At 44.7% G+C, this 27,073-nt stretch overlaps 1 protein-coding gene across 1 annotated transcript; it reads left to right on the top strand.

The window, feature by feature from the left end:
• The first annotated feature begins 11,577 nt into the window (after window positions 1-11,577).
• Window positions 11,578-21,032, top strand: LOC131573418 (thioredoxin). The gene is made up of 5 exons (XM_058827365.1): window positions 11,578-11,763; window positions 17,895-17,999; window positions 18,473-18,532; window positions 19,343-19,408; window positions 20,809-21,032. Exons 1-5 carry the CDS (start codon window positions 11,740-11,742, stop codon window positions 20,869-20,871), a joined length of 318 nt encoding a protein of 105 aa, XP_058683348.1. The 5' UTR covers window positions 11,578-11,739; the 3' UTR covers window positions 20,872-21,032.
• Window positions 21,033-27,073: the final 6,041 nt, after the last annotated feature.

Genomic DNA, 27,073 nt, shown 5'->3' with positions numbered 1-27,073 from the left:
AGAGAGGTACAGGGCTGTAGAAACCTGGTTCCTATCTCCCTATGACTTTATTTTCAGCAGAAGCAAAGTTTTCAAGTGTCAGCATTTGGGGATGGCTTTGGACTTCTCACTGGATCATTTTCTTTTTGCACACAACCCTCCCCCCAAAATAAACCAGTTTGTTGCAATGACAGCATGCTTTCTGTAAAAGTCTGTTGAAAAAATCTGGGCCTTTATTTCAATACTGAAAAGAGAAATGAATCAAGGGAGCCCTTAATCTTGTTAAGAGCTCAGAGAACTCTGAAACATTAATTGGCCTGTCTAGACCAGCTCTGTGTCTGGACACTGTTATTGTAGCCTCTGCTGCAACTATTGAAATTAGAGCTTGGGACCACACACACACACAAATTTAATTTATTTTCTTTACATTGCATACCCTATTTCCTGCTTACAGCCTCTTTTCTTTTAGTTTTTAACAAAAAAGAACATACTTCTCCATTTTAATTGGTTTTTGTATTGCTAAGTTTCTGTGCTTTGTAGCTGCTGGGAAAAAAAAAGCTAGGGCTGTGATTGCTTTAGAAGGAAAATACATAAACATGATGCTAAAGAGTAAACTTAAGACTGAAAGTGCTTGTCTGGCACAGATGTCAGTGTGCAATACAAGCTCAAGGGAAGGGCCCTGCTGAGCTCCACATCAAGACTCAAGTTTACATCTCAAATTTGGGTAAAATCTGAAGAAAATCTCCAGATTTAAAAAAACCAAAACTTCTGATTGAGACAGGATTTCCCCCAGACCACAGTCAGGGGGGACTCTTATCTGGAGGAGAGAATGCCTCTTCTATCCCTATACACTGATGCTTGTCTGGTGCAGTGCTGCAACACTAGCGGGAAAAGCTAGGATTTATCAGAAAGCAGATGACCAAGAAGAAAGCCACCAACCCATGTGGACTGTCCAGGTGCCCCCCTGCAGAAACCCCCACTGCTCCAACACAACGCAGAGATCCCAAACATGGGGTAGTCAAGAAAGAAATTGTTGCAGCAGAGCACCTGCACCAGGTACAGGTGCCTAGCCCATTTGTCTCTGGGGCAGGCAGCAGTAGTGCACTCATGCAGAAGCATCTCTCATGAGGCATGGGGTGCCCAAAGGCTGTTAATGAGTATCACACTTCTCAGAAATGTCTCATAAGTCATTTTGGAGTTGCCATGAGAGGAAATTGCATGGCAATAAAGTGGAATTATTTAGTTCCTGTTAATTAACTAGAAAGGTGTAAACATTAACTATCATTGAGAATCATGTGATGCATACAGATGTGTTCAGGTTCCTCTCTCAGCTCAACACTGTTTTGGTTTTCTTCATTTTGATGTTTCTGGAGATGTGCTGTCTCAAGGATCCTGTAGGATGTGACAGCATACTGAGGGAGAGTTAGATGTCCAGCACAGGAAAGCAAAGCAGTAGCTGTGCCTCCCTTCATCTTTAAGCACTGTCATATCCTTTCCCCTACAGCAGTTCAGGGAGTTAGTACGACAGCACTGGCTGCAGTAGCATTCACCTTTTCAGCAGCGCAGAAAATGAAAGGAAGGTCCACACATTCCCCTGAGTTCTCACTACGCATATGACCACAACTTCACTTGGAGGGCAGTGGTCCGCATGTGGCATAGCCAAGTAACTTGAAAACCTCTTCTGGTTGGAGGCTGAGGTGCAGCCTGGCTGTAGAGAGGGTGGAAAGGGGCCTACTGCTCCTCTGTAGCACACAGAAAAGCTGAGGCTGGGTCTTCTCCTCATGCCCTGCTGGTGACTAGGAAAAGATTCCCTTGTACTCCTCTGCTCCAACAGACAAAACTGGTGCTGACAGATGCCTGAAGTGCATCACTGGCACTCATGTGACCTGAACCCAGTCATACATTTGGGTACCATCTGTCAGTGGTCACCCTGGTCGTATGGACAGACACACAAACCACACATATATGTTAGCCAAACAGCTGTGAAGTCCTTATGAAACACGTGATACCTGCCACCAGCAGGGATGTGACATTTACAGCATCTCTTCTACCCAGATGTAGCAGTGGCTTGAGATGTCTGATGGATAAGTTTGACCAGAGGGGAGGAGTCTCCTCTGTCCTGGGGCTCTGGCTGTGTGGTTCCTCAAGCCTTGCTGTCATTGCATGAATCACAGCCACCTCCAAGCTTGTGGAAGGGGCAAGAGCACATGGCTCATGTTTCAGCTAGTTTTGTTTCTTCCTGTCTGCTCTAGGGCATCTCAGCCCTATTTTTCAAATGCTTTATTACAGATGCCTTCAAGGACCCTAAGTTCTTCCGGGATGTGGTGTCCATCTTCCTACTCATTCCTGCATATTTTCACATCCAAAAAAAATAATTGCTTTGAAAAATGTCAGCTGGACAACTTCTGCAGTGTAAACATGGGCTCTTCAGCATTATTTGTTTAGGCACAGAAATGCAATTGCATGTGCACTTTTGGAAACTGAAGCTTGGGCACATCTCTCTCCAGTGAACATCATGATTTTGTTACACAAGCATCTAGGAAATCATAGATCACATGTTTTTTAAACTTGACTCCACACTCACACACAACCATACCCTGACCTGAGCAACAAGAGATGAAGCATTCATGATTTTGGGTAATACAATGAGACAGTGATAGTTTATGGATGCACTGCATTTGCAAGGCAAGATTTTCATGGAGGGGTGGGGAGGGGCAGTCTACAGAGGTGGCTTCTGTGAGAAGCTTCTAGAAGCTTCCCACCTGTCCAATGGAGCCAATGCCAGGCAGCTCCAAAATGGAGCCACCACTGGTCAAGGCCAAGCCCATCAGCCATGGAGGTAGCTCCTCTGGAGTAACAGAAGGGAAAGAAGTTACTGTGTAGGAAAGGAGAGCCAGGGAGAGTGTGGGTGTGGAGCCCGCGGACCCCGAGATACTGGCTCTCCCCTAGAGACAAGATACTTCTCTGTAAGAGAGACACAATGTATCACTCCCAGGGATCTTTGAGTTAGTTATGTTAAACTGTTGTGCTTCATTGGTGTTCCCCCCTGCTGTTCCAACCCGATACAGGTATCTCGGGCTTCCCCCCGCCCCTCTCCTCTCCTATAAATATCCTGGGTTTTCCCCTGTTTGGTAGGTCAGCTGTTGCTGGCGCCCTTTGCCAAAGCTCTGCCTGAATAAAGGTTTGTGCTTAGCGGAACGCTGGACCAGCTTTTTCATCCCTGCTTCCTGTGTCGCCTGCACGCCGCCGCCACTGAGCTGAACTGAAATCACTCGACTGTCCAAAGCTGCTCGCACGCGCTTCGGCCCAGCCCTTCTCAGAGCTGCCCTTCTAGAGAAGCTGCAGTGCTCCGGGCTTTCCGTCGCTGAGGCAGGAGTGAGAATATGTGAGAGATGCAACTTTGCAGATACCAATGTCAGTTGGAGAGGAAGGAAGAGATGTTCAAGGGACCTGAACACCATGGTGAGGCTGTTCTCCTGTAGCCCACAAAAGTCCATAGTAAAGCAGAGATCCACCTGCAGCCCCTGGAGAAATCCAAGCCAGAGAAGGGGAAGGGTGTGAGGAGTCCTCCCCCTGCAGAGAAAGGAGCAGCAGAGACAATGTGTGATGAACTAACTGCAGTCTTCTCCAACTCCCTGCATTTCTGGGGGATGATGTAGAGAAATTGGACCAGGAAAAAGGGAGAGATGGGGTGGAAGGTGATTCTTTAGCATTTAGTTTTATTTCTTATTACCCTACTCTGATTTGATTGGTAATAAATCCAATTGATTTCTCCTCCAAGTTGAGTCTGTTTTGCCCATGATGGTAATCAGTGAGTGATCTCTTCCCATACTTATCTCAATGCACAAGAATTCTCTGTCCAGATGAAAAGCAGAATGACAGAGCAGCTTTGAAGAGCACCTGGCACCCAGTCAGGGCCAACGCACCACAAGAGGCAACCATACAGCTGCAATTTAAGAGACTCATCAACTCCCCAACCTAGGAAGAGCCAAGGGTGCAAGGACAGAAAACAGTGCTGAGGCAGTGCTCTAGTGTTCTGACGTCTGCCTTGTGGGAGGGATGTGATGCTGTCCCACAGATGACATAAAGGCCTTGAGACACCTCGGGATGCAGGCACAAAGCTAGTCTGCCTTTCCCCTTCCATTGATTTTCCTTCATGCTGCTGACAGCTTCTTCACTACACTGCTACAATGTCTCCAGACATCAGGTCACCCATTTCAGGGTTGCAAGTGGAGCATGAAAGTGAGAGCTCCTGAGAGAGATAACACACTTGCTCTTCCACAGCCGGTGAAGATGACCCAATGCCTCACATCCATTCTAGTTTTTGGAGCACAGAGGACCTTAGAGGCACTAAGTTTAGGGACCCTGGTGCTAAATTTGTCTCTGCAGTGGTCCAGGGAGTGTATAAAACAGGAAAGAGGGTGTATGAGAGCCCCACACCTTCCCAATAAGGCCACAAACAACTCTCAGTGTACAAACGACATCATATGTTTTTAAATCAGACCTGACAAATGCATCACTGCTGAAGGTCAAATTCTGTGTGACTTATGCATCTGGGTCCCTCAGCCTGCAGGTAGGGCAGGAAAGCAGAGTTTGGTGAGGCAGATTCAGATACTACAGAAATGTAGTATTTTACTTCCAGAAGAAAAGATGCAGAGGATGGTGAGAAGAAAAAAAAAACTAGGAGAGGTCAGGAACTAAGAAAAATACAAGACAGGGAAGAGGGTGGAGCTTAAAGAGAAAGAGAAATAAAGCAGAACAGCTTTGGGCAGCAGATAGTCAAAAACAATGTTTGTCACTGGCACTGGTTTGTAATTTGAATGTGATGCAAAGAAGAGTGCAGAACTGAACCTTATTCTCACACCTCTTCTCACACACTGCTTCTTGCGGGCAGCACAGCATGGTCTGCCACAGCCAGCTGCCAAAAGGCACTGGTCTCCTACACATTTGATCAGGAGATCAGAGCCAGGCTTGATTCAAGGACACCTAGATGGTGGCGGTCAGATCAAACACTTCAGGACCACAGGAACCTACCTCAGGTGCTTAGGGATGTTTTTCGGTCTGTGAACAAGATTTGAGAAGAAGATTTGATAATTACAGCTTGCAACTTCTCTATATTACATAACAAAGCACCTGTGTGTGATGTCAATACTTTTAATGCAAATGTGAGTGTTTGTTCACTGGTAACACAACAACTCAGTGTATTTCATTCACAAACTTGCATTTAAGATGAAGAAAATCAAGAGCACCTGGCAAATTGTGGTAGTGGAAATTGGCTGAGCCTTGTTGATTTCCTGGAAACTGATGAAAAGGGTCCTGCCTACACAACAATGAGCAGTCTCTTCTCTGGTGGAATATTTACATTAGTCATTTCCAAGAACTAATGGTATTTCAGATAAATTCTAAATCAAAAGCACTGGACCAAATCCCTGGTGAATGGGAATTATGTGTGAAAGTTTTGGTAATAGGAGGCCTGTAGGGGTGGCTTCTGTGAGAAACTGTTAGAAGCTGTCCCCATGTCAAATGGAGCCAATGCCAACCAGCTCCAAGATGGACTTACCACTGGCCAAACGTAAGCCCATCAGCAAAGGTGTTAGCACATTTGGAGTAAAAGACTTAAGAAGACACCAAGGTCAGTGAAGGAGAAGGGGGGAGGAGGTGTTCCAGGCACCAGAGCAGAGATTCCTCTGCAGTCTTTGGTGAAGACCACACAATATGACAGTCTCTGCCACTGCAGCCCACGGGAGTTCATGGTAGAGCAGAACCTACAGGACCTGAAGTCTGTGGAGGAATTCATGCCCAGGGCAAGGGAATGTCCAAGGAAGGCTGAGACCCCATGGGAAGTTTATTCTGGAACAGGCTTCTGGCAGAACCTGTGGACCCACAATGTGGACTTCTGACCCCTCAGGAGACCCTGGCTGGAGCAGTCTGTGCCTGGTGAATGGCACCCCAAGCAAGGGACCAACACAGGAGCAGTTCAGGAAGAACTGCTGCCCATGGGAAGAACCTACACTGAAGAAACTCATGGAGGACTGTCTCCCATGGAAGGCACCCCACAGTGGAGCAGGGGGGGAGTAAGAGTGCTGCCCCACAGAGGAAGGAGTGGCAGAGACAATGTGTGAGGAACTGACTCACAGTAGCCCCCATTCCCCATCCTCCTGTGCCACTGGAGGCTAGGAGGTAAAGAAAATCAGCAGTGAAGCTGTGCCAGAAGGAAGGGAGGGGTGGGAAAAGGTGTTACAAGGTTTGTTCCTATTTTTCATTATCCTATTTGTGATTTTAACTGGCAATACATTAATTTCCCCAAGCTGAGGCTATTTTGCCTATGACAAAGCAGTCTGTCCTAACTCAACCCACAGGACTTTTGCTATAACTTCTCTCCCCTGTGCAGTTCAGAAGGGGGAGTGATAGAGTGGCTTTGCTGGCCAGCCAAGGTCAACCCGCTACACCTGGAAGCAAAACACACACCAACCATTTTGTCCTCTACATAGACACAACATACACATTTACTCTGCATTACCTGCTTCCTCAAAGACATCTCCACATGCGTATCTCCACATGTCCTAAAACATCAGTGCTTGCCTATTATCAGGGCAAATCAGCAGATACTGTCCCCTAGACAAAAAGTTGTGAAAATACACATGTCCCAAAAAAGTAAAAATATCTCATCTCCTCTCCAGGAGGACCTCTCTTGGTCTCCCATTCTGCAGATACCCAGCACAAGCACAGCAACCTCAAAGTGCTAAACTTCATCTTCATGCTTTGGCACAGCCTTGAAATTCTCTTTTCCTCTTTGTCCCCTGCTGTCCTCAAGGTCAAGAGCCTTGTAATACGCTCCTGTTCCCCAAAGACTGTTGCTCCTGAGTAGCAGCAGGGGACATTTGGCACAGACAGATCCAGCAGCATTCCCTATGAAAATGAAGGATCCCCTAAAAAAATATGTGGTTCTCTAGGAAAAAAAATAAGACACAACATCTCTTGTAGGAAAAATGCAGGTCAGCTTGCTCCAGCCTGCTGTACTACCCAAGGAAAACAGAGGCGGTGAGCATAGAGGAGGTGCCTGAGTTTGAGACAATTAAGGAAAATACACAACATGTATTTGTCTTGACATGAGACCCGAAGTGCCTCAGTACCAGAGAGTGCAGATGAGCATTTCCACACACGTTTGAACACCTCATGTCAGGGTACCTTCCCTTCTGGAGATCTGGAACATGCCATAAATCCAGGTAAGTTTACAGAAGCTTTCTTTAAAAAAGAAAAACAGGTTCCTTCTTATACAAGTCCCAAAAGCAGCAGCTTCATCAGCTCTGGAGTATTTTGAAATTCTTTTCTCCAAAGAGCTTACTGAAAAATAAGCAAAAATTAGTGTGAGGGAAGTAACATGGATGTTTTCTTGATTCCCAGAAATGCTTTGTTAACCAACATCTCCCCATGGTAAGGGGAGATGAACTGTGGCCAAGATCTTTATTCCCCCTTTTTTTTCCCTCAACTTCTCCTCTCCTTTTTAACCAGACATGCTACACCAAGCATTCAAAAGAATCTGCGCAATTACATCTGCAGCCCATCAGCCTGGGAGAGAGAAAGAAGCATGTTTCCTCTGTGACTTATGCTGGCACAACACTAAGCACACCTATCCAATTATTAAACACTTATTGCACCTTTAATAGGCCAGTTACAAAGCAAAATCTTCCAGAAGGGCAGGCTGGAAGGAAAGGGAAAGTACAATTAAAGGTTGCAGCTTTGTTGCAGTGTTAGGGCGAGGTGTTACACTCCCAATTTCCATTGTAAGACATTGGCAAATAACCCGGCTTTCCTATGGTAAAATCTGATGCTGCTATGGCTGGAGTTGTTGCCTCTAGCAGCTTCCTCATTTCTGCAACTGGATGCACTATTTCTTAATGTTGGACATGACTGACCATCTGTGCCCTGGCTGTAGCAGTACTATCCATGTAGCTGTGCCTTTTACTGAATGACACATTTGAGTGATTAGGAGACTTAGTAGTGGTTTTAGGAGACAGAAGTTTGTCTTAGATACGCTCATGGGAGCTTGGAGAGGTAACCTTGCAAGAGGTCCGCACAAGCTGCTGGATCTGGTTTCCTGCTCTTTTTTTCCTTTTCCATTTCCTTTTTTCTTCCCTTTTTCTCTCTTATTTTCACTTTTTCTCACTCTCCATTGCATGCCTATGAAGAAATGGAACATGAGTGACTGTTGTGTGCATGAGTCCAAAGCCTGCAAAGAGCAGGTTTTTTGTTGGCTAATGCTTTGCAATGTCACACTCAGGATGTTGCGCTGCAGACCTCCAGCCTACCTTGGATCTCACCACTCCATGCCACTTCCTCCATCCACCAACATGGACTGGCACACAAAGAAGAAAAGACAAAGCAAGCCCTAGAAAGCAGATTCATGGCTCCAAAGCCTTTAAACTAAAGACAGGTAAACAGATCTGGAAAGCCACATGGAGCTGGAGGGGCATCACACCAGGACCATGTGTCACAGCTCTGGCTCATTCATCCAGACGGGACACCATAATCTACAACCTGCTTCACCGGTCATCCTGTCAGGGATTACTGCTGCCCACCTTTCTTACCCTTCCCACCTCTTCCAGCAGCTCAGAAAGAACTGAAACTGTAATTTGCTTAACCTCCCAAATCTACTGCAAGTCTGACCCTGAACACACCCTGAGTTCACCTCCAGCTCTGGGTGAAGCTCTTCCCTACTGCTGGTACATGTTGCTCTCACCTAACAGGTGACAGAAATCAGCACATGCAAAGTCCAAAATAAAAAGGATGCCTTCCATCGCATGAGCTTTAAAGGTGACTAAAACAAGGCAAATTGAATTCCTTCCTGGAGGTTTGTGAGAATTGTGGCATAGCATAAGCTCTCGAAAAATACAGTCCTTTTTACTAGCCTACACCTAAGTGGTACTGATTAATTCTCTTGAGGGCACCTAAATTTAGACCTGCTGACTTCCTCTCCCACACTTTGTCCAGACATCCAAGGAGTGTGGTAAATACATATTTACTTATAGTGCATGGGTGGCTCAGGCATTTGTCAATATCTCCAGACCTTTCTACTATCTAGGGACTGATTTTTGAAGCTTACATTGCCTTTCCACTCTGCCCCTCCTCAAGCCTCATTTTCTGACTTTCAGAAGCAAGCAAACATACCTTCCTGAGTGTCTTTAAGTGCTTCCTGATCCCCTGTCACCCCACATTTGCCAAGAGGCATCTATTGGCCACCATCCTATCCAGTGACTCCTGGGTATGACACATCACACAGCAGTCTGCTGAAGCATGAAATTCACGTGATTTTCAACTTCTCCACAAGTCAACTTGCATATCTTTAACATCCATTCTCCAGCAGCCTGGAGGAGAGAAGTATGTTGCATTTGCATTTGTGAGGAAGGTGGGTGGGGGTGAGGGCACATGAGAAGCTGGGGGCCCCTGTGGTTGACTGTGTACATGGGAGAGCTACAGCAATGTTGAGGTAAACAATGACACATTCCACAGTTTAAAACAAAAATAAGAAAAAAAAATAAGCAAACAGGGTGTTTTCTAGATGTGTAGATTTTTTTCCCCACTTAGAGGACAAGTCTTTATTATGTGCTGTCATGATAGTAATTTCTACAGTCTAAGAATGAAACACAGATCAAATTTATCTCACAATTATATTACTGTCCAGTTATTTTAGGAATCCATGCAACAATCCTACAGCAACATTTTGGACTTCAAACTGCCGTATGCCTAAGCCTATACTTGACTGTGAGCACAGCGGGAGGCAAGTGGCCACACATGGCACCTGAGGAGGGGGACACCTCCTCTTCCAGTTTAGAAAGGCTTTACTCACCCACACTTGCCTAGAGAAAGCTGTTGGTTTCTAAGAATTTATTATCTGGGTGGGTTGTTTCCTGCCTTTGCTTGCACTGGCTTCTGCAAGAGCCACGCAATGCTTGGCAGAGGTGGAGCATCCTGGAGTTGGACTTTGAAGGTATTCTGGGCTTCTTGTAATTTTATCCTGCCAGGCAGCAGGTTGCAGAGCAAGGTGCCATGGCTGATGAGGAATTCTTGCTTTCTCTTGAGCCAGCATCAGCAGCTGCACCTCCTCAAAGCAGCACAGGGCACATGTACCAGCTGTGTCTGTCAGCCACAGGACACACGGACACATGGGCAGCAGGGACCAGCTGGAGGAAGCTGGAAGAAAACATGAAAGCAAACAGAAACCACCAGGCCTTCATGGTGCTGTTTCTCACCCACAGGCATCCTGGCTCCTCTAATATTTTTTTTTCCAAAGAATAAAAGGGGATACTTATGGTATCTAACAGGCAGGGGAAGAAGCAGGGACATCCGAAGTATTTCAGGCAGATAAATAGCAGGTATGGAAAGAGCTAGACAGGAGGTAGCTGACTGTGGTGCAACTAAAGCTGAGCAAAGGGGATGCAACTAAAGGGCCAGGAAAGAGTTTAGTAGTTCTGCTGCTGTAGTATGCCACATACTTAATATACTTCCAAAATAATTACAGTTTTCATTACAAGCAAAGCAACATATGAGGGCACATCTTGTTGGGATAAGTTGGTACCTGCATCCAAATCAAACTGTCTTTTGTCTTCTATTTCTTTTTAAGGAAGAAGTGTATTTTTTACACAGGACTTGCACTACGTCTTCCTATCCTCTTGTCAGCTGTGTCCCAGAGCAAACCTTTCATAGCCTGGTAACCCAGCTGCTAAAACCTGCAGAAACAGCCTATTCGTGACACACCTGGCACCAATATCCCAAATCCTAGCCTTTCCTGTGTCCCGTGCAGTGGGAGCTGGAGTCAGCAACCTCCAGAGTCCAACATTAAATCCTACCAGCCCAGCAGAAGAGGAGGGCTGTGGCAGACCCGTGGTGGGCAGCGGTGCAGGATGTGGTGAAACAAAGGATGTCTCCAAAACACAGAGAAATAAAGACAGATGGGAACCTAAGATTCCACCAGAGTCTCCTCGGATGGGCCCTGAGTTCTTTCCGCGAGGAGTCTTTCTGGTCCTGGCTGAGTCCCTCCGTGAGGCGAGCTACGTGAGGCGCTCAGTGTTTAGCCCGAGCAAGCACCGCTCGTGCCGGAGCCTTCTGCGCTGGAGAAAGGCCCGCATTCCAGAGAAACGGCGCCAGTCCGTGCTTTTGGTGGTGGGAAGTAGAGCAACAAGGGACAAAAAGGAAGAAAAAATATTTCTGTGACTTATTTCAGCCTTCCAGCTTTGCAGTAGCCCCGCTCTGCCCGCATTACGGGCAACACCAGCTCCCTTTCTCGTAAGGCGAGCAAAGCGCGGCGTCAGACACAGCCGCTCCGCGGGGGGAAGCTGGGGGGGGCGGGGGGCGAGCACTTCCTGCTCATCGTTACACAGCACTTTTCCAGCCTTCCTGGGCTTTCCTTTCTTCCGCTGCGGCTGCCTCTTCCCCCCGGCAGCTGGCAGGGACGCCCTCTCGGGGCCCGGCCGGGGCTGCGCGGGGCGGGGCTTCGCGGCTCTCCTCAGCAGGACCCCAGCGACCCCGGGCCCCGACGGCGCCTTGGGCGGGGGCGCGCGGGGAGCGGCAGGAGGCGGGTCGGGCCGGGCCCTGCGCATGCGCGGCGCAGCGAGGTGCTGGCCATAAAAGGGCGGCCGGGGCGGCGCGGGAGCAGCGCTGGGACGGCGGGCGGTAAGCGGGGAAGTCGAGCCGAGCTCAGTACTAAACCCCTTGGTTTCTTGACTTTACGCCACCGACCCTCCTCTCCCGGCCGCCGCCGCCATGGTGAAGATCGTGGGTAGCTTGGTGAGTCCGATGGGCAAGGCGGCCATGTCCTTTGGCCGTGAGTGGGGCGGACGGCGGGACGAGCATCACTTCCCGGCGGGCGGGCGAGCGGGGAGGGAGCGCTGCCGGGGGCAGCTTGGCAGGCGGGGGACCCTGCTCGGGCTTCCCTGGGCTCCCGAGAGGCCTTGGCCTGCGGGAGATGGCGGGTGGGAGCCCGTGTGCTGCCCGGGCAGGCGGAGCCTGCTTCACCCATGCGGCGGGAACGGGGGAAGCCGCGCGGAGGTCTCGGTCGGACCAGAGGGAGGGAACAAATAACAGCGCGACCTGAGGCTTCGGGGAGTCGTAATGAGCAGGAGGTGATGCAATTTCACGTTATTACAAGTTGTTGCTCATCGGACTTAAAGTCTTAGGGAAAAAGTATCGTTTCTCAAGCGGATAACAGGGTAGTACAGCGACAGGAGGAGAAGACACAGTCTTAAATTGCGTCAGGGGAGATTTAGGTTGGACATTAGGAGGAATTTCTTAAAATACAGGGTGATTAGGCTTCGGAGCGAGGCAGTTGAGTCACTGTCCCCGCAGATGTTTTAAGAAAAACTGGACGTGGCACTGCGTGTGGTTGACAGCATGGTGTTGGGTCACAGGCTGGACACGGTGATCTCGGAGGCCTTTTCCAACCTAACTGATTTTGTGATACAGTACCCTAATTTAGTAGTACCGATTTGCTTCATGTACTGCTAGTGAGTAGGGGACCAGGTGGCTTTCTTAGAATTTGGCCTAGGTTCTGTTGAATTTTTGGGCAGGACATCATGGAAAAGTTCATCCATTCTTGACTTGAAAGGAACTGCTAGAGCCCATTCCCTGTACTTAGCAGGAGTTGCTGGCATAAGAAGTATTTCATTTTTTATGTTGCTGTCTGACATATTCACAACCCTAATGCAGCACATTGCTGTTCAGGTGATTCTGTGAATACAAACGCATCTGTGGCTCTGAGATACAGAATAGTCATAAAGCCTAGACCAACACATGGAGAATACCCTTCTGGTGAGGAAATAGTATGTGGTCTTGTGCACAGCAGCTGATGTGGTTGATAGACAGCAATAGAGTATTTGTTAGCTGTAACTTAGGAACGCAAGTCTGGAAAAGTATTCTCCATGCAAACTTAGCAAGCTCTTCATTTCAGGAAAAATCCTGTTGGGCTAGTCTCATCTTTTGAACTTGAAATTTGGTGCAAGTATCACTTTAATCTCATTTTGAGGCATCTACAAGTGATGCTGTGTAGGCATCCTGTAAGGCTCCAAAAAGTCATTCAACAAGGTCTTTAGCAGGGCTTACAGTTGTTCTTGTACTCTGAGTTAGACACAGGGGAGGAATACCCACAAGATATTCTCAAGAGGTCAAAACAACAAAAAAGGCTTTACTGGCAACTTTAGAAAATTAGAGAACTTTGGCAAAATGTTTAGTGCAAAAATTCAGTCAACACAGAACACTTTTCAAAGCATGAACTTAGCCCATTCAGCTTAGCAAACTCTAAGCCTATTTGACTTCATGATAAAAATTCTGAGAAGAGGGAATTAGAGGAAGAAAAAGACAGAAAGGACATAAAGGGCACATATAGCTATACTGCTGTAGGGCACACCCAGCTAACTGCTGGATCCCAGCGGTGTTCAGCTGATAAAAATTCCAACAGAAGGTAGGTCAAGACATACGCTGGCAGCCTGTTTGGCCTTAAATACCCCTTGCCGCTAGTGTGCCCGTGATTAGTGGACACTGTGTGTGGGATACAGGCTCTAGGGATGCCCCCATGATCCAGTGTGGGGCAGTGCACTGCCCTTCACCAGAGCAAGGCCTGACCTGCCCCTTCCCCCCACACATTTGCACCCCAAAATGTTTTGAGACCTCAGTCTTTAAAGTCTCAAATACATCCAAGTTTGTTTTCTAGGCTGTGGGTTTCTATAGTCAGTTCACTTTTTAAATGAAAAGCATGTCAGACCTCTCCTGCTGGACTGCAAAAAGTGTTGACTTGTGATACATAAATATACAAGCTAACACTTGTGACCACAGCTCAAAAACCGATTATGGATGCTAGCTCTGGAAAGCTAGCCTGAGAAATTCATGGGAGGATGTGAAAAAATCCTCAAAGACAGAAAACAGCCTTCCAGGTGCTGTTTGTCTACCCAGTGTTTTCTTGGCAAGAGAAGGTCAGATGGTGTTGTTCGCCACTGACCAATGATGGTGACGTAGTGATTTACTAACCAATAAGAGTTTCCTTTCTGTACTTTCCATGTACCAGTCTATAAAACTAGCCTGAAGCAATAAACTAGGGGATTCTCCTGTTCTGACTCCACGAGAGTCTGTGTTGCCTCTTTCCAGCCGTTCCTTATTAGAGCGACAACCGATGAATGCAGGTAGCTCCCTAAGATGAATGAAATTACTCACCATTCATTTCCTGGAGAAAGGATGGTATGTGAATGTAATTCTGCTTTGCATCTCTTCCCACTTCTCTGTTTATGGTGGCACAAGAGGGGCAAACTTTTAGTGTAAGATCCGAGGTTTTTGTTACACACAGGAACAGATTACACACTATTTAATCAAGACAAACCTGGCTCTGGAGGAAAAGCCTGTTCTAAGTTAGCTAGGCTTCCACTATACTGGCTGTGAACTTTGATTAATAGTCTGCTGTAGTGAAAGCAAACTTTTGTTGCTTATCCATGGAGAGTGTGGACTCAACAGTCATGCTGACAATAGCATTTTAACGTCAGTGACACACAGAGTATTCAAGCACAATACAGCTAGGATTTCTGGATTAATTCCGATTTTCTGTAGCGCAGGTTTGTATTCTTCTTTGATACAAAGGGGAAGACCGATTCTTGCACTGTCTGCAAGAGCTTCAATGAGTGAGAGCTAGCTCGATGTGGCCCTTCTCCCTGCACACCTTTTCAGAAACTGACTAGCTTCTGAAGAATGCCTACTTTGAGGGTGCTTTACTGATCCCTCTGTAGTACCTGCTGTAGCACAGAAGGAGCAGTATTTTGTCCCTTCTGTAGTGGCTTTGAGGTGAGTGACTAGTGTTATTTGTAAGAGGGTTTGACTATGGGATGTCATTTTATAGCCAAAGATAATGGGGTGTATAGACTTAAAAAGCTGGTGCTGCCAAAGCTTTCCTCTTGATTCTAGCTGCCTCTCTTGTTATTTGAGTTAAAGAAAATGCTGGAAACTTGTAGATTTTGCTATAAGTGCTAATTCTAGGAGTGGTATGTGCTAGGGAGTTTAGGCAGTTGAACCTTTGGTCTGCTAGCTTCTGGATTTAAAAACCCTCACTAAATTAAACAGTAACCATTGGCAGTCAGCTCATGACTGGGCAAGTTCAAGGGTGACTTGATACTTACTGAAAATAATGTTTACAACCTACCTTTAATCAAATCTGCCAGATAGTGTGGACCTATCTTATCTATTGCTGAGAGCAGCAGACTCCTTTCAGCGCCATCTGTGGCTGGTAGCCTCCTTTCTGAAGCACTGCCTGGTGCTGGGAACCTCTGAGGCACTGGAAGTTTTCATTATTAGAGCTTCTTACTTGGCCCTTGGGAACAGATGCCTGCTACCAATGTGTTTGTTGAAGGAAGCATGCCCTTTTCTGCTGGACAACAATACAAGTAAAATGAGATCTTGTGTGTACTCAGGGAGGTTGTAGTTAAATGTTTAAGAAAAACAAACAACAACAAATTCTGCAAAGAACAAACCGATACTGACCAGCATACTATCTGAGGTTTCTCTCAGTGAGATGCTACCTGGAGGAAATGCTGTTTAACAAAGTTGGGTTATCGTCTCAAAGCATGACAAAAGTAGTATTTTGATAGAAGGTTCCCCTTCTGGTAACAGAGATTATTTAGTTTTTTATAAAAAACCTTGTCAGTTTACAGCTAACATGAAATATAACTAGTGAAGTCTGTCAGACAGGTCAAGCAGCTTGTTTTTTGTTTTGCTCCTGCTACTGTCTTCCTTCCTCCAGGGAAATTAAGCTCACTAGAAAAACTTACATAACCTCTCACTAGTTTGATATTTTTTAAGTTGCAGAGGTAACACCTTTGGACCCAGCATCTCTTTTCATTGTCCTGCAGCAATTTTGGTTGATAGTAGAGATGATTTGCAGGGTAACACCTGATTTGTAGTCAGGACCAGGTCACCAGTGGAGAATGGTATATGTGACCAGATGTAATTACGATGCCGTCCCACTTTCCCTTTGTTCTGTGCAATAGCAAACCTGAGGTGGGTGGCCATATGATGAACACATTCCAGGGCTGGACTTCCTTTTGCAGAATACAGTAATTATGTAGCTGGACAGGACACTTAGAGGTTAAAAGAGGATGATCTAACTGGCAGCTGTGGGAAGTGGAATCAATAGAGTGGTGATGCTATTGTGCAGAGGTCTGGGAAGCTATACCAAAAATCAGTAGTAGAGTTTCAAGGCCAAAAGGAGTGAGGCTCAACTGAGGAACTTGCGGTATAGGTAAGTGCTGGGAGGGAGCAGCAAGTGTGGATTGCTGTAATGTTCAGGGACATTAAATATTGCTGGTGGGAATGGGCACAGGAATGCATATTATGTCAGTACAGGAGCAGGGGAAAGTAGGGAGATAGGAAAACTTAATAGTTTCTATCTCTTTCAGAATGAGAGTAGGTGGTGTGGAGTGTTACAATGGGTCCTGTAGCAGAGTAGACTGTGACTGTCCAAGATGCAAGGATGAAAAAAGCAGCATGGATGCTGTGCCTCTGAAGAGAGCTATGTGGGGAGGGAAAACATCTGTTAACAGAGATGTAATGCTGAGTCTATTTGAAGTTATAGGAAGCTGGGAAGACTTTCACACAGGATAATACCATACATAAGAATGCTCAAAAGAGCAGGATCTCTGCTTGCTTTCTATATATATTCATGTCCAGTCTGACTTTTGGCTCCTCACCTGCATGACATTCTTTAGCTTACTAGAGTCAAGTCGCAACTTACTGTGGCTGATTGCAGAAGCAGGTATCAATTAGTTAACTCCTGCACTGCAAAACCAACCCCTGCCCTATCTGGCAGTAACCATACTGCTTTCAGTCAGCTGTTGCTGACAGGACTCCAGCACTTTGCTTCATTAAGTTGAGGGGATACTAAAGCAGCTATCTTTTGACGTTTATACTAACAGCTATCCTGAAGCTTGATTGACAAGACAACAAAGTTGAAAATTACTGAAGTGGTTTGTCCTTTCTTTGACAAAGATAGCATCAGGAAGTAGGTGAACAGCACTTTCTGCTTCTGCCCGAAATATTTGTTTGCCTTTTCTTAGCATTTAAGTATTTATCACTTTTAATGTCTTTCAGTTCTATTAAAGCATTCACTTTTTGGCCAGCAAAAATGATAATGGTATGTAAGGATGTTCAGTTCCAAGAAATATTGTCCAGAGACGATTCATGTGACTAAGTGCAACACACAGATTTGAAGACTCTGAATAAGCATTGAGTATCTACTTGTGTAGTCTGTTTGTGTAGCATTCTTTGGATAATGATGTCAAATGTGGGTTCACTTGGTAAAATAACAATCCTATGAGGTTGCTTTCGAAAACATGCTTTAGAGTAAAACAGACATTACCATTTTAATATTAGCCATTGATTGGAAAAGTCACCAGAATGGAGGACTGTACAAAGGTTTGTGTCTGTCCTTTTCAAATTCCATAGAGGAATGTGTATCCCAGAGGAAAATGGAAGTCTTAGTGCCAAGACAGAAACAAGAATATGGATTATAAAAAAACTAAGCGTCATATATTGGGGATAACAAAGAGCTGTCAGAGTTGAGCATCATAACTGAAGAATTTCTAGCTTGCTTCCACAATTCAGTGAGCTTGACTGAGCATTGTGGTTGTTTTCTAATTGGTGAGTCATAAGACATTGGCTGCTTCTAGCACCAATGAAAACAATTCATACTTAACCACTTACATGATGGTACAAATAACCCAGTCAAGTGTTTAAGACTTGCCGTAATGACTAGTGTGTTAGTTCTGAGAGCAAGCCAGCATTGGGATTAGTCTTATGTCATTTAGGAAGGGAGGGGGGAAATCATCAATATGTTCCAAAAATTCCAAAAGTTTACTTTTTTTTATTCTTTTTTTTAATTTTTTTTTTAGGTTGAATTTGAGGAAGAACTGAAATCTGCTGGTGAGAAGCTTATAGTAGTTGATTTCTCTGCCACATGGTGTGGACCCTGCAAAATGATCAAGCCCTTTTTCCACGTAAGTAGTTTTTCTGGATTTATTTCTACATTAAATTGTATATAAATATTTGTGTTGCTGGACAGTAACATGGAGTTCCTTTTCCCTTATGTGGCTACCAGCATTTTCTGGAAAAGTGAGAAGTTGCAGAAGTATCTATTTTTAGGACTACCAAGTGAAATAGACTGACTGTTGATATAGTTGGAAACTAATATGTGGTTTAGCTTTTGTCCTGATGCTTACATGCATTTCAGGTCTGTAGAGACCTGCCAGTTGCATTACCTCAAGAAGTGGGATGCAGAGAGGAAACAATGCTTATCCTTCTGTACAATCAGCAGCAGAACAGAAATTTTTTGCTCTGGTAGTAAAATAGCTGCTTTAAGACAACAAAGCATGTTTCACTAGCAGTTTAAGCAGCAATTTATATGAACACATCTTTTCAGGAAGCTTTTCTGGAACACTGTAACTGCATTGTTCTTTTTATTTCTTTCCAGAGTTTGTGTGAGAAGTATGGTGATGTGGTGTTCATAGAAATCGATGTGGATGATGCCCAGGTAAGGTCCGGTGTGGTGCTGAGGGAGGACAGCTAAGGACTTCCGCACAAGTGGCAGACAAGAATTCAAAATGTCTTCACACATACTGAAACAAAACAAGAGTTTACTTCAACTAAAAATTGAAATACAGGGATTTAGTTGGAAAGAATAATATTTTTTTTTCAGGGAATATCTGAACAGAACAAGCTGCCTTGGTTATCAGCACATTTGAAGTCCTATGGCATGTGTCAGATAACGTGGAACTAATCCTTTCCTTTGGGAGGGAGCATTAGTCTAAGGTCTTATGCTGCTTCAATGCAAACTTCCTTAAACCTACTGGTTCACAACCTATTGATCTGTCTGGTCCCTCCACTGCTCTTGGCACTGTTTCCTCTTTCATTAAAAATGAAATTAGGTCTTGAATTAAGTGCAATAAAATGTTTGCTGTATTGCAGTTTCAGCATTGTCAAATAGGTATTTGAAACATATCACATGGAAGCGCAAGAGTTGTCATAGGGCTCTTGAGTCTTACAACCAGACATCTGTTTTGATGCAGAGGTCTGTTTGTTTTTTCTAAACACAGAGTACAGGTTAAGGTTTTTCCTATTGCATGAATTAAATGTTGAGGAAGGGATCTTTAAGGCTTACTTCAGGGAGATGTTAACATTGCACTGGTTTTGCTAGTGGTGGACTAGCAAAAGTGCTTTCGCTTTATCTTGAGCAGTAATGGCTTTACCCTGTCACTGAAACAGAAGTCAGCTAGAGTGGGTTCTAAATTTAACATCCTTAAGAATATGCCCAATTGAAGATGGTTTTTTTTGTCTCTTCCAGGATGTTGCTTCACACTGTGATGTGAAGTGCATGCCAACGTTCCAGTTCTACAAGAATGGAAAGAAGGTAGGCTCTGTGTTTTTTGGTACTGGAGCAGGCAAGCTAAACAGTTGAAAGAAGATTGGGAGTGTTGGACTACTTAGTCTGCTTTCTCTTGATTATTTCTCTTGATATTCTCTGTGGTACCACTAGCATTAAGATACTCCTGAGAGCAAGCAAGTTCATCTTAGTACTGTACCAAATGTAACCGGCAGTTCACTGGTGATGCAGACTGGGTGTTCACAGGTAGTGAACTGAGTTAGTTACAGGTTAGGCTTACAGACAGTTTCATGAGAGATAGTGGGGTGAGATGTCTGTGTTAAGACTGCTGGTGTATGTGCCTAGCACTCTGCTATTTACTTGGTCAATGTTTATTATCTGGATGCAGCTTGTGTTCAAGCAGAGACATAACTATAGGTGTCTATGAAATCCTACCCAAACAGAAGTCTCTAACCTGGTTGAGGTTACTGTTGGAGGACTGAACAGACCTCTTGTGTCTGCTCTGCCAAGAGATGGATGAGATGGGCTACAGATTGTGCTCTGACAATCTCAGAGCTCAGCTCAGCTGACTGTGGGCTGCCTGTGCAGGGTAGTTTGAGTAGCTCTCTGCCTGAACTTGCTGAGCTGAATGTGTTGTCTTAGGCTTTTAGTTTGCTAAGCAAGCTGAAGGTAGGCTTTTCTAAAGGAAAACAATGCTTGGGTATAAGTTTCATGGTTGAAGGTGATGGAATTGCACCTTGGATAATTGAGTGACTTTCAGTATGGTGACCCCATACTGACCGTATGAACTTTTGACAGTTTTGTTAGGGTGAACTTCTGCAACTTCATGACGTTATTGGAAGAATTGTAATTACAGTGCTACAGTCAGTGTGTGGCTTTTTGCATCAAGCAAGCAGTTTCATGGCCTGTAGTGTAGTCTGCTCTGTACCTTGCACCCCTGTCAATACAGGAGGACAGAGCTGCTGTTTTTTGAGACAGTAGATGAATGTTGCCTCTATCTTTCTGCCCTGTAAATTGCAACAACAGTTCTTACATGAGAATCTGGGCACAGGGTTAGGTCATTTGGAACATTCCTTCCAGAATCTGATTGATAGAGTCCTGAGCAACTTCAGGTAACTTTGAGCTGCCTCTGATATGTGGGCACCTTCAGAGTCTCTTCAAGAGAGAGACTCTTTTTGAGTCTTATACAATATTGATTCAGGATCAGTGGTAAGTGAAATTTGATAGTCTTTTGTCTCAACTTTTGCATGAGTTGAATTAAGTGGGAAATAAATACATGAACATCTGCAAAATATTCGCTGTTTTGAGGGTGGGAAAAATTTTAGTTTTTAGCAGAATTGAATAGGTGTGTATGTGACTGGATCCTATGCAACTAATGTTAAGAAGCATTGTATGCAAGAGCTCTAAAAACCAATCTCTCTTTACAGGTGCAGGAATTCTCTGGGGCCAATAAAGAGAAGCTGGAAGAGACTATTAAAAGTCTAGTCTAGTCTCCAGCCAGGAAGATATTGAAGCATGACAGCTTTGGCTAAATTACAGCCTGCAACTTTTCTACTTAAAAAAAATCAAACTAAACAAGCTAGCTAGATTAAGTGGTGGAAACTATCTTCTTGGTCCATGTATATGAGTAAAATAAAGTATAAACTCTCCACTTTTGGATATTGCTGTGTGTTTAATAAAAATATTAAGAATTTCATTGTGTCAGGTGAGTGTCAGGTTTTGCTGTGTTAAGGAGTACTGTCTGTATACAAAGACTTGTCAAAGGCAACCTCATCTATTGTTGGCTTGGGATAGCCATGGCAGTGGCTTCAGGAGGGGTCTGCTGCCACCATATTCAGATGGTAGTCACCAGGATATAATCTGGTTTACAAATACAGAAAGAGGAGTTGGAGAAAAAAGGATAGTCACCAGGTAGGATAGTTCTTTCTTATGTTACATCTTTTTAGTTAAAAGACTTATAAAATGTTTCAAGCTGCATTTTAGTCTTCAAAGCTAAGACTTGTCCTTCCAGAGCATAAGACCAATCCTACCATGGAAGTGCAAGGTAGGACTTGGACTTGCTGTCTTTTTGCCTTTTCAATTTGCCCTGCCATTGGTATGTGTACCTTCTGGTTCTATTAGTAAAAAAGTGTGTTTAGTCAGAGTTGGGCTGTTTTGTTCCTAGGCTGGAACAAATGACTGAAGAAGTAAAACTTGTAATGTCTTAAGGTCAATAAATTTTTTTATACTCCTGTAATTTTCACTTGATTGCACTGTTGCACTCTTAGAACACATCTGACACTGCGTTGGACAGTAAACTGGATTCTGTGGTCCTCCAATCGTGAACCAGGCTCTCTAGATGAATGCTGACCTGCCAGCCTTTTTATACCTGACATTCACCTACTCTTGGCACTGTAACCATGGGGAACAGTGTTTTTTCCACAGAATCAAAATGGCTTCCTTGCTGGCTTGGATGTTGTCCTGTAAAACAATTCAGTAAAGAAGGGAGCAGGGCTGTAGCTAGCAGTGGGTTAGTGAGCTGTGCTGCTCACTGATCACTCAGAAAAGCTAGACTTCCTGCTGTATATGCAGACAATGTGGAATGAGTGAGCCTCTTGTCTTTGTGGTAGGGAACTCACCCATGACTCAGCCTTACAGTCACTTCACAAGCATGCATGAATTTCTTGATGGCTCTGGAGGCCTTGAACAGCTTAATACATATGTTCCAAATTTGAAACAAGATTTTTCTAGTCCAAGAAGTGGCCACACCCTTTAGTTTAGGATGAGGCATCAAGGTTCTTCTTGGATGTAAGTTCTGAGTTGTGATTATGCAATGAGAAGAACATGGGAAATGTTATATAGCTCTGGCTATTTGACTAAGAGATGTGCAGCTGCATGTTTGAACTCTTCAAAGGTAAATGGGAAACCACTACCCCAAGTGGTGCCATGGACAGACTTGTGAGGAGAGAATAAAATGAAGCTGTAGCAAGAAAGCACTATGAACACTACACCATCTGCAAACAAGCACTGCTTTTGAAAGCACTTTCTGCATGGCATACATATACCCTTTGGGCAGTAACTGTGAGCAAGAAAGGTTTAAAAAGTTCCTGTTCAAAGTTCCAAGTGAAGGTCAGTACGAGGCCCTGGCATCCCACTTCATCCTTGAGAAATAGTACTGAAGTGTGCTGCAACATACAGTATTTCTGTTGAGGCAAGACCAGACCAGGTTGTTGCAGGGGAAAGGTGCAGTCAGTGGTGCATTGCTGCTTGTGTGTTGAGTTTAACTTCACTTTGTTTAATTTTTTAATAAGATGCTACTCTGCAGTAGCCTTGGACAATCCAGGTGACAGTGACTGGAAATTCAAGTCATGCTTGGGAAGACCAGAATAGCTGGGATGCCCCTTGTGCTGAAGCAAGGGGTGCAAAGCAATTCTTAAAAGGGCAGTGAGTTCAGCTTCCTGTGCTGCAATATCTTCCCCTCCCAAGAACTGGTATGTAGGCATACTGTGATGAAAATAACTTGCATAGCCTATTTTGAAAGATGTTCTTTAAGGCTTGGCTTTTTGAGGAATACACAGTGAGGATCTCCATGTTAGGCAAACTTTCCCTTTAAAGGTGCCAACACATGGTCCTCAAATGCAGAGTTATCACAGAATTTGACTGTTTGTAGTGGTCATTACAGGTGATGGAAAGTAAAGCCTATGCTTTCTTCTGGTTATATGTAAGGAGCCTCGGTTCCTAGAGCAAAAGTGCCCCTGCTGGTAGAAGAGAACCCAAGTTCAGGACAGGAACTGGCTTGAATCTTTCAACATGCAAGGACAGGGTGTTTCAGTCTTTAACAAGCCTAGGTATAGCAAATAAATATTTTGTTCTAAATGGAATGGGTATGAGTATCCTTGCCCAGGGCCATATGCCCTCCCATATGAGTATTAAGTAATGATACTTCATACAGAGCTCAGTGGGTGCATTTTTTTTGCTTGTTTTTTGTGAGAAGGTGTGAGGCCAGTATTCCTATGTGCCAGGCAGTCGCACAGCATTCACTCTTTCATTAAACTCCGTGGTCTGCTACTTGCATGAACAGAATTGGTTGCTTTGATCCAGTGATCTACAAAGATGTGTGTAACCAGGAAGTGGGTAGATGGCCAGCTGACTTGAATGTAAACCTAATGTACATGGCAGAGAAAAAAACAACATAGAAAGGTTTCTTCTGGGAAAAAGGATTTCAGGAAGAAGTTCTCCCCTCAGGCAATGACTACAGTCTGTGTCATTTGGCTATGAAATAGCTGGGATCTGTGCCTTGCTGTCAAACAAGAAAAACAAGATGTCTGCAGGCCTGTTACATAGCTTGCTTATAATGGGCTGGCCAACAGGAAGAGAAGTACTTCCTTGAATACAGCAATTAAAACACATAGCTGGAATAATTAGGCTTAATGAGAGAGGACTAACTAACATGAAAGGAAGGGCCAATGGGTCACAGTGAGTGGACAAGTGAACTGCTCTTGACCAAGTTGCAGTAGAATAATGACACTCCTTACCTCCATCCAGGGGTTCTGAAAGAGCTGTTGTGCACTTGGGGATGTGTATATCCTGCACATGAGGTGCTTAACCACTCACGTGTCTCTTCCATCTCTTACAGCAGTTAACCTAACTTAAACTCCAGCTAGCCATCTGCTTTCCATTCTTTCCTTGACCTGAATGAAATTAGACTTTGATTCCCCTGGAATAATTCCAATAAGAGTATATTGGTAATAATTTTAATGTTTAATTTCTTAACTGTTCATACATCAAAACTAGTTGGATGTACCAAGCTAAAAAATTACTTCTGTTTTTTTACCAATGCAAACAAACTGGCATAGCAACTTCGCTGTGTTATGCTCAGAGTGACATGCAGCTTTCAGCTACCGAAGGAATTGGCTTGAGGAGCATACTGTTGAAATCCTTACGGGATTAACTCTGTTGTGCTGGTCCCTGGCCCTTGGTGAAGGGCGGGAGAGTCTGACCTGGCAACTGTGTCTCACAAGATGCTTTTTTCTCATGTGCTCTTGTTCCTTTCTCCCTGCTGCTGTAGTTTAGAGCTTTTATTTAAACTCAGATATCACAGAGGGCTTGGCTTTGGCGACAGGTTAAGTCCCTTTTGAAGATGGCTGTCACTCACCATCTGATCTTGAAAGTAATTGGACAGGAGACAAGACTCCTGCTTGATGCCTTTATTAGGATTCAGCTCTTGGGGTGGGGGACCTGATGAGTTGCTCTGAGGAGTTGCTTGCACCACGGCTGATCCCACACTGGCAGCTCCAAGGAGGAGGCACAATTCAGCTTTGCAGCACACACTGCAGAGCTGGGGCTTCCATCCTCATGAGAGTAGCCAGGAGGCCTGTTGTTCTGGCTCATTGTCTAGGCTGGTCAGTCCTTTTCCAGTCCTCTTTAGGTCATGGTGATGCAGGAAGATGGTTTCTAAGCAGACTTAGGTGATGCAGGGAGATGATCTTTCATCATAGCTTGCTAGAATATGTTTCCTTGTCCTTTTATTCCTCTGTTAGCTTGTTTTGGTGTCCTGCACGCCTTAGTTTGCATATTATTCGGTTGCACAGCTTCCTGGGAGTTTCTTTGTTCTAGTGTGGCACAGCGTCCATGGGAGTTGCTCCATCTGTGGCATACCTTTCTAATGGGTTGCTTTCCTTAGTTTGATTTAGCCCGCATGGGAGCAGCTTTGTTACATAGTAGCAAGGAAGTAAGGGAAAGGGATAGAACAATGTCTCATAAGAACCTTTAAAACACTTGAGAAACTGGTAAGTAATTAACATTACCAATAACCATCAGAGTAAACAAGGGGAACAACAAACAAGGTTTCCAAATGGGATAAGAACATTAACTGTACATAACTAAACACAGTATTTTAACCGGGGTGGATTTCTTGAGAGATTTTATTCATGACAATCTGATGACCAACATCACATCTGATGTGGTGACAGCTTCTGGTCCTCACCAGAAGCCACCCCTGCAGCCTCCCCAGTAACAAAACCTTGACAAGGATGAACTAGGTGAGTTTAATAAACTTGAAAAAACCTGAGGAGATGCTGGAAAAGGATATCCACCTGAAATGCAGTTTTTCTTCCTATAGTCCAGGTTGGTAGAGAGACAAGGTGAGGGAGGCATGGGAGCTGCATGAAGCTCTATTTTTACCTGCACCTGACAAACGCAAGCTTGTGACATGCAAATCACCACCAGGTGGCTGTCTGCGTTTTATACACTTGTGTACACACAGGCAGCATCTGGGAATGCCTTCTGCTTGTATCTCTCTGATAGTGCTGAGGTCATGGTTGTAAGGGTATTAAGGTAATGGGCTAGAGGGGAATGCATGGGGGAAGGTGGGCTCCTACTGTCCTGATGGCACCATCTGCCTGGCTTACAAGAACTGAGGTGTTTGTCATGGATGTGACAGAGGTATAAACAGACTCTAGGGGGTGGTGAAGCCAGGCATTAGGTCCAAGGGCATAGGAGAAGAAAGTTTTAGACCAGGCTTGGGTCATCTCCCCTCTACTTGAGTAAGGCCACTACATTTGCTCAGGGAGACAATGAGGGTCTGGTATTTCAACTTTCTTTGTTTCTAGTTTCTCTGAGAGGCACCTGGGGGAGAGCAAGGACACACATCATGAATATCTGTGAAGCCTGTTGATAAAGGAAACACAATGGGCAATTTTAGCACCACTTAGCAGGATTGCTCCAAAGGCTTTCAGCTTCCTTGGAGGCTGAGCCCCACACTGAGATAGTGATGATGGGCTGAATACAGGGACAGGAGGCATCTCCCTATACTGTAGGTAATGGCCAGCAGCAAGCTAATCTGTATGGAGGTGATGGTGTGAGATGAACAATTAAAGTAAGGTGTCATGGGAGCAAGATAAAAGCAAAGGATCCGAGCTATGGCTTGCTTGCATCAGTACAGGCAGAGGTGGTGCAGGTTTAGGGTTGGATTTGATCCAGCTAGGGAATAAATCTCACCTCACATAGGAATGGCTTCTGGGGCTGGGCCGTGGTGTCTTATGACCCCTCCTGTGGGTATTGACCCTGAGGGGACCATGAGAGAAGCTCATCAATGCATTCCAGGGATAGTTCCCTGCTTTCAACAACCCACAGCCAATTGCAACAATTCCCAGTGCTTCCTGAGGACACTTTTGGTGTGGCAGGCCATGGTGAACTCCTCAAGATGGATACCCACTATGTCCTTAATTATTGCCACCAGCCCCAGCTTGACATTGCTTAGGAAAAGGACACAAAAGTTGCACATTTATTAGCCTGGAACTACTCTAGAGATTGCTTAATTTTGTACAGGCAAGCAAAAGGTGTTAAGCAGTTAAACCACTATTCTAGAAATAATGATATGTATAAATGAAGAGCTATTTAGCCAACAAATTATGAAGCCTGCAGCTATTCACATTTAAGATTAAATAAAGTCTTCCTCTTGCTCTCATATTTGTGGCTATTCTTAATTAATTTCCCAATCATCACTTTACTTGAAACAAGAGATCATTAATTTACTGGACTCAATTCAGTATTTTAGGACTCAGAAGCCCTCTAGAAATTCCTTAACAAAAAGTCACCACACAACAGCACACCTCTACTCACTGCATCTAAAGCCTACTGACAAGAAATTCCCTTTTTTGTTTACTGCTTTACATGATATGCAGTGGCATTAGTCTACAGATCTTCCTCAGT

This window comes from Poecile atricapillus, chromosome Z (genome assembly GCF_030490865.1).
Source record: "Poecile atricapillus isolate bPoeAtr1 chromosome Z, bPoeAtr1.hap1, whole genome shotgun sequence".
Classification (NCBI taxonomy): domain Eukaryota; kingdom Metazoa; phylum Chordata; class Aves; order Passeriformes; family Paridae; genus Poecile; species Poecile atricapillus.
This window is presented reverse-complemented; position numbering and strand designations above follow the sequence as displayed.